Source organism: Chiloscyllium plagiosum, chromosome 39 (genome assembly GCF_004010195.1).
Source record: "Chiloscyllium plagiosum isolate BGI_BamShark_2017 chromosome 39, ASM401019v2, whole genome shotgun sequence".
Classification (NCBI taxonomy): domain Eukaryota; kingdom Metazoa; phylum Chordata; class Chondrichthyes; order Orectolobiformes; family Hemiscylliidae; genus Chiloscyllium; species Chiloscyllium plagiosum.
The window spans coordinates 26,754,822-26,766,786 of NC_057748.1; the positions used below are offsets into that span (position 1 = coordinate 26,754,822).

The 11,965-nt window shown below is 54.0% G+C and overlaps 1 protein-coding gene across 2 annotated transcripts in view; it reads left to right on the plus strand.

The window, feature by feature from the left end:
• The window catches only part of irak1 (interleukin-1 receptor-associated kinase 1), a 43,688-nt gene that overhangs the window by 16,166 nt on the left and 15,557 nt on the right, over positions 1–11,965 (plus strand). For both annotated transcript variants that reach the window (XM_043680058.1, XM_043680057.1), the window contains 9 exons: positions 3,314–3,484; positions 4,203–4,300; positions 5,839–6,027; positions 7,083–7,147; positions 7,264–7,378; positions 8,304–8,419; positions 8,914–9,118; positions 10,015–10,083; positions 10,978–11,181. In XM_043680058.1, the coding sequence (XP_043535993.1) occupies positions 3,314–3,484; positions 4,203–4,300; positions 5,839–6,027; positions 7,083–7,147; positions 7,264–7,378; positions 8,304–8,419; positions 8,914–9,118; positions 10,015–10,083; positions 10,978–11,181 (1,232 nt within the window). The remainder of the gene's footprint in view (positions 1–3,313; positions 3,485–4,202; positions 4,301–5,838; positions 6,028–7,082; positions 7,148–7,263; positions 7,379–8,303; positions 8,420–8,913; positions 9,119–10,014; positions 10,084–10,977; positions 11,182–11,965) is intronic.

An 11,965-nucleotide genomic window follows, 5' to 3' on the forward strand; every position in this document is an offset into this window, starting at 1 on the left:
TTGGACTCCTCTGCCCCAGCGACTGGGTCATTTGAGTAGGTTCAAGTCAGAGATCGAGAGATTTCCAGAGATACGGAGTTAAGAGTCGAGAGTGTGTTGCTGGGAAAGCACAGCCGGTCAGGCAGCATCCGAGGAGCTGGAGAATCAACTCCAGTTTCGGGCATAAGCCGTTCATTAGGAGCGAGTCTTGTGGGCTGCGGCTGAGAGATAAATGGGAGGGGGGGGTGTGGTTGGGGGTAGGAAGCTGAGAAAGTGTTGGTGGATGAAGGTGATAGGTCAGAGGAGGGAGTGATGGACAGGTCTGGAGGGCAGGTAGGTCCTTCCCACCTATCACTTGCACCTAACTATCGCCTTCCCAGCCCCACCCCCTACTCCATTTATGTCTCTCGGCCTCCTCCCCGCCCCTCCACCTTCCTGATGAAGGGCTTTATGTCCGAAACATCGACTCTGTTACTCCTTGGATGTTGCCTGACCTGCTGTGCTTTTCCAGCCCAGCATCACACTTTTGGACTCCTTTGCAATGGGCCAGTGACCATGGCCCACCTGTATGTTTTTGAGGGAATGTGACATCCCTGTCAGTTTGTTTCAATCGCTAACATTGAGCTGTGCGCCCTCCTGTTAATACAGAAAAGATTTGTGATGAATACCTTTACTCCGTCTAATCGCTTTCTCTTTTACCCTCTTGCAAGGACATGGGCAGCGCTGGGTGAGGCCACCATTTGTTGCTTCTCCCTAATTACCCCTGGAGCTGTGCAGCTTGAAAGGGGGCAGTCAGGAGTCAATCTGAGCTGTCCCAGCCCCTTGGGGCAGAAGATTCCAAAGACTGCCCCCCTGTCCTGACCAGGGCTAATCCCTGTCAGAACTTGATCAGACTGGGAGCCTGGTGTCTGCACCTAGTGGCCCTGCGTTTGCGAAATGATGGGGACTGGTGGTAAGCTGGAGGGAATTCCACACCAGGCACCTCCAGCTCACTGCAGCTGTTGGTTCTGTGACTCAGCCTTTGCTGCAGAGTCACTTTCTGTTTGCATTTGCATTTTAGGGTTTCCCCCACCCCCCGAGAATCTTTAGAAAGACATTTGTTTCGCCAAAAACTTGCGTGAGGTTGGGGGGTTTCCCCTGCGTTTGATGGAGCTCCAGCACATGTGTCTGTGTGTGTGTGTGTGTGTGTCTCTCTGTGTCTGTGTGTATATGTGTGTCTCCCCACTCAGGGCTGCGAGGCGTTTGTTTGATTTTTACTTCGTGTTTCTCCAAAAGTCTTTTAAAAGAGGCAGCTCTCATTCCTTCCCGGGAAGAGGGAATTGCTGTTACTCGTCCTTAATTGCTCCTCTCGCTCAGGCCCTTTGAGGGCCGTGAATATTCGACCACGTCGCTGGAGGGGTCTGGAATTGTTCACTTTGCTGAAGGATGGCAGTGGTTGTCGGATGGCCCTTTAACGACAGCCGGTAGTTGTCTCGATTACTTGGCTTAGCTTTATACGATGCCAGTTTTTGGGAATAGAGTTTAACTTCCGTCAGCTGCCCCAGTTTGACTTGAACCCGTGTCCCGGAGCACCGACTGGTAGGACACCTCGCAACCTTTTAAAAGTCCCTGGATGAGGCACTGAAGTGCAACAATATTCCAAGCTTTGGGCCTAGTGTGGGTAAGTGGGACTGGGAGAGTACAGCGTTGATGGGCCAAAGAGCCTCTTCTGTACAGTATGATCTCCAGCTCCTGGCCCGTGCACCAGCCACCAGGAAGTGCCCAATTCAGGCTGGGGTGGGGAGTGGCCTTGGCAGGGCATTGTCGCAATGCCTCCTTTAGTCAAAGAGCTTGCCCTGGTTGGGCATGTGGATGGCCGTGCATCAAGCTACGTGGGTTGTGCCAGTGAGATCAGAGGCACTGGTGGCGTCTGCTTAAGGGCACATGTGACAAAGGTCAACCTGTTGTTGTGATCGTGAGGCAGCACCTTCTCTTGGACCTTTCATGTGTAACAGCCCGTGGTGGGGTAGGGGTGCTGGGAAGGCGAGAACTGGGGAACAAACACACCGTTGAGAAGGCGAGGACACCAACCAGCTTGTCTCGATGAACTTCCTGCCTGGGCTGCGGTGTTGGAGGGGGAAGTGACTGCACAGTCATCCTGGAGTCCAGAGGCCACCCCCTTCCCGCAGTCTGACCTAATTCTGCTTTTAACTTGCTCAGCTTCCACTGTGTCTGTCAGTAGACATTCCCCTTAAAGCTCCCACTCCGCTGTTCGACTGCGGGGGCGTCGCAGCACCCTTCACTGGGGGCTATATGCGACCAAGAGTGGCTGAGGAGGCTGGGAATTGGCCTCTGAAATGTGGAGGGGTTCCTACCATTTCTTCCTCATTAACCCTCGCTACCACCACCTCCTCTGTGCGCCCCCCCCCCCCCCCAGCATTCTTCACCTCCCCTCACCCCACCGCTCACTCTTTCCCCACCTCGTTCATCTCAGACCGTAGAGGTTTCAGCTTGGAATACTGAGACAGAACCCCTCTCGCTCACGTTTTACTTGCTGGTGATGCCTTCTGTGTTCGCTGACGTCTTGCTTCCAGCACAGGGGCAGCCTCCCCATTTGCTCACTGCGATAACCTGCTGTGGGGAGGGGGGTGTCGGTGCCCCCCCCCCCCCCCCCCCCCCCCCCCCCATCTCTAGTGGTGTTGCTGCTGCATCCTGTGTAGGGTATGGGCACCCCATGGTGCTGTTTGTTGAGGAAGGGGAGGAGATTCCAGGATTTTTGACCTAACAGCGATGATGGGATGGCACCGTAACAATTCTGAACCAGTGTCTTAAACAGACAGGTATCCTTCAGGACTGCATTTGCATAGCACCTATCACAGAGTTGTTCAGTGCGATTTATAGATTCAATCTGGTCAATATGGACAAAATACAGCTTCCCTCGCCCCAACGCATCCATATTAATGCCAACTCTTCATCCTTCTAAGACACTCATTAAACCTGACCTCTTTGACTGAGTTTGGTGGGGTGGGTTGGGCGTATGGGGAGTGGGGTAGGGTTGGTTATTCTTGGCTGCTTGGCATTGGATTAGTTATCGGAGTCAATTCTGAGAGATGGACTTGTGTGGGACAGTGGATTTCAAATGGACGACCAGCTTCTTTAATGCTAAGGATGGGCTGAATGGTCTCTTTCTAAGTGCCACAACGTTGCTGCGGTTGTGATCTTGCCTCGGGGTGGGTGGGATCGTGCTGTGCTTCATACCATTCTGCGAAAGGCCTCAGTGTTATGAAGGTGTGGCATATCCACGGGTCACGGTGAGGCTGTTGGCCTAATAACAGGATCTCCCTGTGTGCCATAGGGAGGCCGAGCATATGCCCATTGCTGCCCCCCAGGACGGATCCCTACATCCCGCGACCACCTGCAGAGCCGTTACCAGAACCTAGCCCAGTGCCGAGCAACTGGTCAGACCCTGGGAAGAGCCAGCGCTGGAAAGCGAGTGAGCAGGCGACGGTGACTGTCAATACTCCCTGTGAGTAAACAGTATGTTGATAGAGGGAGTGGTGAAGGTAGGGTTTAACGTGTCAATCGATCTGGGAAGTGGGGGGGGTCAGCATGTCAGGGGGTGGAGGGAATGTGTTGAAGGTGGGGGCCAGTGTGTCGGGTGGAGGGAGTGAGTGTTGAAGGTGGGGATCAGTGTGTTGATTGAGTGTGGCGGGGTGGGGTTGCTCTGTCCCTGGACGGTGTTGAGCTTCTCGAGTTTTGTTGGAGCTGCCCCTGTCCAGGGCAAATGGGGAGTATTCCCTCACCCTCCTGACTTGTGCCTTGTCGATGGTGGGACAGGGCTTTGGGGGGACAGTCAGGAGGGGAGTTACTCGCTGCAGGATTCCCAGCCTCTGACCCGATGGGGGGAGAGTCAGGAGGGGAGTTACTCGCTGCAGGATTCCCAGCCTCTGACCCGATGGTGGGACAGGGCTTTGGGAGGAGAGTCAGGAGGGGGGGGGGGTTACTCGCTGCAGGATTCCCAGCGTCTGACCTGCTCCTGTAGTTACTGTATTGATCTGGGGCTGGGTCCTAGCTCCATTTCTGGTCAATGGTAACCCCCAGGATGTTGATAGTGAGGGGGATTACAATGATGGAAATGCCATTTGCATCCTAACCTGGGTAGTGGCGTTATTACATTGCGGGCTGGAATGTTATAACAAAACCTCTCTCTTTTCCTTTTATTTTCTTTTCCTTTGCATTCCCAGTGCCAAAACCGGTGTTACCACGTCCGCCCACACCTCCCAACATCCTGCTCACAGATGTCAACCAATCCAGCTTTAGTAGCAAGGACAGTTGGAGCAAGGTAAATGGGATCCTTTCACCCTCCGAATTACAGAGATTAGAGCACAGAAAGGGAGATGGTGAAAAAACCTGGTGGGGGGAGCGGGGGGGGGGGGTAATCTCCAGCGAGACCTATCTGATGACTGCAACAGGGCAGGAGTGGGCACTGAAAATGTGTTGCTGGAAAAGCGCAGCAGGTCAGGCAGCATCCAAGGAGCAGGAGCATCGACATTTCGGGCATAAGCCCTTCTTCTGGAATGAGAAAAGTGTGTCCAGCAGGCTAAGATAAAAGGTAGGGAGGAGGGACTTGGGGGAGGGGCGTTGGAAATGCGATAGGTGGAGGGAGGTCAAGATGAGGGTGATAGACCTGAGTGGGGGTGGATGCTGGAGATTAGAGTGGTGCTGGAACAGAACAGCAGGTCAGGCAGTATCCGAGGAGCAGGAAAATCGACGTTTCGGGCAAATGACGTTCCTGATGAAGGCCTTTTGCCCAAAACGTCGATTTTTCCGGCTCCTCTGATGCTGCCTGTCCTGCTGTGCTTTTCCAGCACCACTCTGATCTTGACTCTAATGACTGCAACACACAGAACCCTTCGGTGCTGCACTGGGAGTGCCGTTTGGCACTGTAGCCCCTCCATCACATCACAGGAATGTGGGCACCGCTGGCCAGGCAGGTATCTGTTGCCTGTCCCTAATCACCCTTGAGCAGAGTGCCTTGTTTGGGCCACCTCTGAGGGACAGGCGACAGTCAGCGGCATCACAGTGCGAGGGGCTGGAATACATTCTAGGCACCCGGACCCTGAACGGGTGTAACAACGAGCTTGATGAAGACAGCGCAACAAACTAAGCGCTATCTTTTCAATTTACTGCAGATTTCCCTCAAACATTATCTTATTTTCAATCTCCCCCTGCAGGTTTCCTACAACATTCTCTTTGTTTTAATCTGTACTCCTGCAGGTTTCCCTCTGACTGTGGTCGCAGTTAGCAAGATTCTGGCTTTCGATTCCAGATTTTAGGAATTGAATTTAAGCTTGACCAGCCGCCACGATGGGCTTTGACATTTCCCCCACACCGCCCCGTGGCTGCCCAGTCCCCAAAACTACAGTTGAGTAAGATCACCCAGTATGCAGCAGGGTCCTGAGTGAAGGGCTTATCTGGTTGTGAGTCCTGCGCACAATTATTAAACCTTTCGTGCAGTTTGTGGTCTATTCATTGCTGTATTTATCCGTCACTGTGTACGAGCCCTCCATGAAACCTATCTTGTAATGATTTATCGATAACCCTGACCCTCCCCACCTCCAGCTCCCAAGACCCTCTGTTAATTTGTCCTGATATGATTGTATTTATCGAATGCCTCTCTTTTCGGTGAGATTCAAACGCATGTCAAAACAGGGACCAAGATAGATTAAAATTTCAGGGGAAATTTATCAGAACACACGTACTTCCTTTTCATTTTCGTTTCTTCTCTGTCTCGCTTTCTCTCCCCGTCTTGCTTGCTCGCTTTCTCTCTTGCTCTCTGTTTTGCAACTCTCTCTCTCTCTTCCCCCCCCCCCCCCCCAGGATCCTGCTTTACTATCTTCGATGTCCTCCTCCATGATGACCAAGTCCCTGTTCTTTTGGCCACTCCATGAGCTCAGAGCGGGTACCTGTGACTTTGCAGACAGCCAGAAGATCGGCGAAGGAGGGTTCGGCTGTGTGTACCGAGCATTGATGCGCCACACCGAGTACGCTGTGAAGCGACTGAAGGAGGCAAGCCGGATTTTGTTTCTGTTGTTGGGTGACCTTTTGTTGTCGCTGTGTCTGGTTCCTTTCCCAGTCAATGTCGTGACCCCCAGATGTAATGAATCCCAGCTGTGAGTTCCCTCTGTGCACAGGGTTTGTCATGCAACGGCTGATTGATTGATTGTTAAGATTACACAATGCCTTTGCCCTGATGTGACAAAACATCCACTTGTAGTGGAAGACCTCTTCAGGCAGGAATACGAGAACCAGGAGCAGGAATAGGGGGAGTCATTTGGCATGTCAGTCCTGCTGTGCTGTTCAGTGCAATGACATCTGATCTTGGACTTCAATTCTGCTTTCTGTATCCCTCAATTCCACCCCATCAACCCTCTGAACAGCATCCCATCCTGTCCCTGTTAACCCACCTAGCCTGCAGACTATGGGACAATTTAGCACGGCCAATCCACCCTATCCTGCACATCCCTCATCTCCACGGGACAATTTAGCACAGCCAATCCACCCTATCTTGCACATCACTGCAAACTATGGGACAATTTAGCACGGCCAGTCCACCCTAACCTGCATGTCCCTGGGCACTATGGGATGATTTAGTACAGCCAATCCACCCAAACCTGCACATTCCTGGGCAGATACAGGATAAATGTGCAAACTCCACACAGTTGGTTGCCTGAGGGTGGAATAAAACCTGGGTCCCTGGCTTTGTGAGGCAGCAGTACTAACCACTGAGCCATGCTTGTACTGCCGTGTTCTTTGTACCAAAGTGCTTCACCTCGTCCTCCTCCACCTTGAGCGTGATCTGAGATCTGTCTGCCCACTCCGCCAATATGTTAGGGTCCTTTCTGAGTTTGAATCTTAATCCGCCAGTGTCGCAGTCTGCGTGCTCGCCATTCTGTGGAATACTTTTTTTAATGCAGAAACCGAGCCTTTAGATAAGGTCAGGGCAGAGGTGGTGAGACTTTTGAGAGGATATCAGCATCAGGTCTTAACCAGATTGCCGATGCTCTGAATGAATGGTAGAACTGTTCGATTTGAACCTTTACTCCCCACTCTGTCTCCTGCAGGATTCCAATTTGGATTGGAAATCTGTGAGAGGGACTTTTCACACGGAACTGGAGAAGCTGTACCAGTGAGTGCGGGGTTCACACGGGTTGGGGGCCGTTGTGCGCGATTCTCCTATCGGGTCTGCTTTCAGGCAGGCTCTGACCCAGCTCTGTTGCTGTGCTCTTGTCTGCCCCACCCCAGGTACCGACACCCAAACATCGTGGATTTGGCCGGTGGCTGTGTGCAGGACGGTGTGTACTGCCTGGTGTACATTTACATGCCCAACGGATCGCTGCAGGACTGGCTCCAGTGCCAGGTATCAGACAGGGCTTCAGTGGAATGGGATAGTGGCTTCCATGGTGCAAGATCTATCTCCTTTTTGCTTTCCGCCCCTGCCATTACTTGGCATCGCTACGGAAGGTGCCGGGCGATTCTGACCGCTCGGGTAGCAACCTCCCTCCCGTTCATTAACGTTTGCTTAAAGTAGACTGTGTCTCTGACCATGTGGTGCCTTGGCTGCCGTTTGTGGGGCATGGGTGCTGCCCGCAAGGCCAGCGTTTGTTGCCCATCCCTGATTACCCTTGAGCTGATTGGTGGGCACAGGCCCTTTTGGGTTAAGAGTCGAGCCCATCGTTGCAGGTCTCTGGAGTCGGGTGTAAGCCCAACCGCGTGAGGATGGCCAATTTCCTTCCCTGTTCGTCCACCAGGCAAGACTTGATGACGTTCCCCGATTGCCGTCACGGTCACCGTCGCTGAGATTGGCTTCTGACTCCCGATTCTAGTTGAATTTAAAAACTCCCCAGAGCGTTAACCCAAGACTGCGAATCCAGCAGCATGGCTGCGCTCTCCCGCAGAGTCTGAACAGTGGATCTGGCGGGGGAGATGTTTCGTGGCCATCGCTTCAGGCAGTGGCCAGTCCATCCTTTGCAGGGGCAGAGGGTTCTTATAGGATTGAGTTAACACAGTGACACTGAGGCCAGTTAGTCTGCGCGTACTCTCCGTCCCGCGCTGCCGGTTCCTGCACGTACTCTCCGTCCCGCGCTGCCGGTTCCTGCGCGTACTCCCCGTCCCGCGCTGCCGGTTCCTGTGTGTTTTCCCCCACCACCACCCCACCCCGTCCCGTGCTGCCACCCTTATCTGAATCCCCTCCAAGGTAGGTTGGTCCTCGAAACCGAACTGTAGTTCCCCGCTTCCTTGTTCTTGCTGTGTGTCCTCACCGTTTCCTCCTCTGTTTCCTGTAGGATGGCACCGCTCCACTCCCGTGGCTGAGGCGACTGGACGTGGCTTTGGGAACTGCTCGTGCGATACAGTTCCTGCACTCGAGCAAGCCCAGCCTCATCCACGGAGATATCAAGAGGTGACGAGCTGGCGCTCGCTAAGTTCTGGGATTCATTGGTCCCACGCACCACCGCACTGTCGGGGGGGTCAGGACTGGTGGGTGGATGCTGAGGGAGGGGGCGCGTTAGGAGGGTCAGCACTGAGGGAGGGGGCGCGGTCTGGGGGTCGGTGCTGACAGAACAGGTGCAGCTGAGGGAGCAGGCACTGTCGGTGATGATTGAGTGGGCACTGTCGGGGTTGGTGCTGAGGGAGCAGGTTCGGCGCTGAGGGAGTGCTGCAATGTCGGAGGGTTGGCGCTGAGGGAGCAGGCACTCAGTGGCGGGCCAAGGGAGTGCGACATTGTCGGGATGTCGGCGCTGAGAGATAGCGGGCGCAGTGCAAGGGTTGATGCTGAGTGATACATTTAACTGAATCCCCGTCAGGCCTGAGGGAAGATCCCAGTGGTTTTGGAGCACTGTGTCCATGATGTTACCTGTTCTTATCATTATTTCAATGTGTCTGTCCCTTTCCCAGTTCCAACATCCTCCTGGATGAAAATTTTGTTCCAAAGCTTGGGGACTTTGGGCTGGCACGTTTTAGCCAATATTCCAATAACCCTGGGAAAAGCTGCACGATAGCAAAGACCAAGACGCTGCGGGGAACCCTGGCATACCTTCCTGATGAATACATCAAGAGTGGGCAACTGTCCGTGGAACTAGACACCTACAGCTTCGGAGTGGTGAGTACAGCAAGTTCCACAATGTGCCCTGTCCATGGAGGGTTTGATGGGGACAGTATAGAGGGAGAAAGTGAGGTCTGCAGATGCTGGAGATCAGAGCTGAAAATGTGTTGCTGGAAAAGCGCAGCAGGTCAGGCAGCATCCAAGGAGCAGGAGAATCGACGTTTCGGGCATAAGCCCTTCTTCAGGATTCCTCAAGAAGGGCATATGCCCGAAACGTCGATTCTCCTGCTCCTTGGGTGCTGCCTGACCTGCTGCGCTTTTCCAGCAACACATTTTCAGCACAATATAGAGGGAGCTTTACTCTGTATCTAACCCCCCTGTCCCTGGGGGTGTTTGATGGGGGACAGTGTAGAGAGAGCTTTACTCTGTATCTAACCCCGTGCTGTCCCTGTCCCTGGGAGTGTTTGATGGGGGACAGTGTAGAGAGAGCTTTACTCTGTATCTAACCCCCCTGTTTCTGTCCTGGGGGTGTTTGATGGGGGGACGGTGATATTCTGATCCATGCGAGTGCCCCTCTGTGATTGCCATACCCTCACGTGGAGTTATATTAACCATTCCTCCAGTGTCCCTGGGTGAAATTTCCTGAACTCTATCCCAAATGACTCAGTGGCCTGTGGACTGGGCAGCTCATGAAGGCAGCCCACCACCACCACCTCAAGGGGCAGTTAAGGATGTCCAGTGAATACACAGCTGTGGGGCCGGTGAACGGTGGACAGGTTTGAGGGACCGAATGGCCACCTCCTCCTCTTCGGTCTGTATTGCTGTGCAGTCCTCCCTCTGTTATGCCTGTGGGATAAACACCTCATCCAAGTGACATCTTTCCCCCCCCCCCCCCCCCCCCCCCCCCCCCCCCCCTCCCCCCCCCCCCCCCCCCCCCCCCCAACCCGTTTTAGGTCCTGTTGGAGATCCTCACTGGACGCAAAGCCTTGGAGAGTGATGGGTCAGCCAAGCCCAAGTACCTGGTGAGTCTCGGGACTGCTTGCAGGGTTTGCAGCTCCTCCCGGCCTCCCTGCTCTTTCGTGGGCGGGGGGAGGGTAACAACCGGCCAGAGGTGCTGCCCCTTCGCGGGGAGGGGGAGGGAATGGCTAGGGGATGGGGAATCCAGCCCAGAGGTATCTTCCTCTTCAGTGGTCAGGAGAGCGGTCCCTCGAACACAAGCAGTCAGTTTCCCAGCACCTGGAGAGTGTCAAGGATGAAGGGTCGGCTTAACCAGGCAGGAAGAACATTGTGAAACCTGAAAGGGTTCTGAAACGATTTACAAGGATGTTGCCAGGGTTGGAGGGTTTGAGCTACAGGGAGAGGCTGGGGCTGTATTCCCTGCTGTGTCGGAGACTGAAGCGGGTGACCTTACAGAGGTTTATAAAATCATGAGGGGCATAGGTAGGATAAACAGACAACGTGTCTTCCCTGGGGTGGGGGAATCGAAAACTAGAGGGTGAGAGGGGATAGATATAAAAGGGACCCAAGGAGCAACTTCCCACAGAGGGTGGTACGTGTGTGGAACGAGCTGTCAGAAGAAGTGGTGGAGGCTGGTACAATGACATAATTTAAAAGGCATCTGTTTGCGGACATGAAAAGAAAAGGGGATATGGGCCAAATATATGCCAGCAAACGGGACTAGATTAATTTACTCTCTCTGGTCGGCACGGACGAGTTGGAGTGAAGGGTCTGTTTCCATGCTGTCTGACTCTGAGCGGTGAGTATCACTGGCCCGGACGGTTGGCCGCGGTGCTGGGAGTGGGCAGCGAATCCTTGCGGCAGTCAGTCCCGTGGTGTCTCCACACCCCCCCCCTTACCAAGTGCGGTGGTGTGTCTCGAACTGGTGTGACACGCGCGCCGTGTTTCCCCGCCTGCAGAAGGACCTCGTTGAGGAGGAGGAGGAGGAGGAGTGTGATGTTGGCGAGGCAGAGGGCCGGAGCCTGCGGGTCGCTGATCGCATCTGCCGCTGTCACCTGGACAGGAAGGCTGGAAGGTACCCAGGCTGTCTCCCTGTACAGCTCTGCGCTCTCGCCTGTGAGTGCCTGCAGCGCCAGAGAAAGAGAAGACCAAAAATGACCAAGGTAACGAGGGCCAGTGACGCATACGCACCCCCACACCCCCCTCCTTCGGTGCGTTTGTTAACAAAAGCATCACGTCCAGAAATGGCCACTGCTTTCACATCACCTGCGGTAGCGGTGTGTATTTACAAAGCTCCTCAATGTCGCAGGCAGTGCCACGAAGCCCGTTCTCTCCTAAACCCAGCCCCAGGCACCGTTTCACCAGAGATCCCATATAGTTAGTCCAAGTAGTTGGCTGATGTGGAGCAACTCTCAAAGGGGCAGAAGGGGGAGTAGGGGCTGGAGGAGGGGACAGAGATTGGGAGTAGGGGACAGAGGAGGGGACAGAGATTGGGATGTGGGAGTATGGGCTGGAGGCGGGGACAGAGATAGGGACGGGGGGAATAGGGGCTGGAGGTAGGGGCTGAGGGGGTTGCCACTTGGGGGCAGCTGTCTGTTGATATTCTCGCTGTGCTCTCAGGTCATTCTCCACGGTGTGTTATTCAGCTGATGGCCTGTCAGTTCTGGCTGGTGGACATTCCAAGTTTGTCTGCATTTACAACGTGAAAGAGCAGCTCCTGGTGAAGAAGTTTGAGATTTCGTGTAATCTCTCTCTGGATGCAATGGAGGTAAGTATCCTGGGAAACAGCAACATCATTTCTACTTACCATCGTCTAACCCTCCATTAATAGCATTTGAAATATCATAATGTTCATTCTGTACTGTCCGTTTCTAACCGTCCTTCCTGGACAGTCCCTCACACACTGACCCTCACTGGGGGACAGTCCCACACACACACTGACCCTCA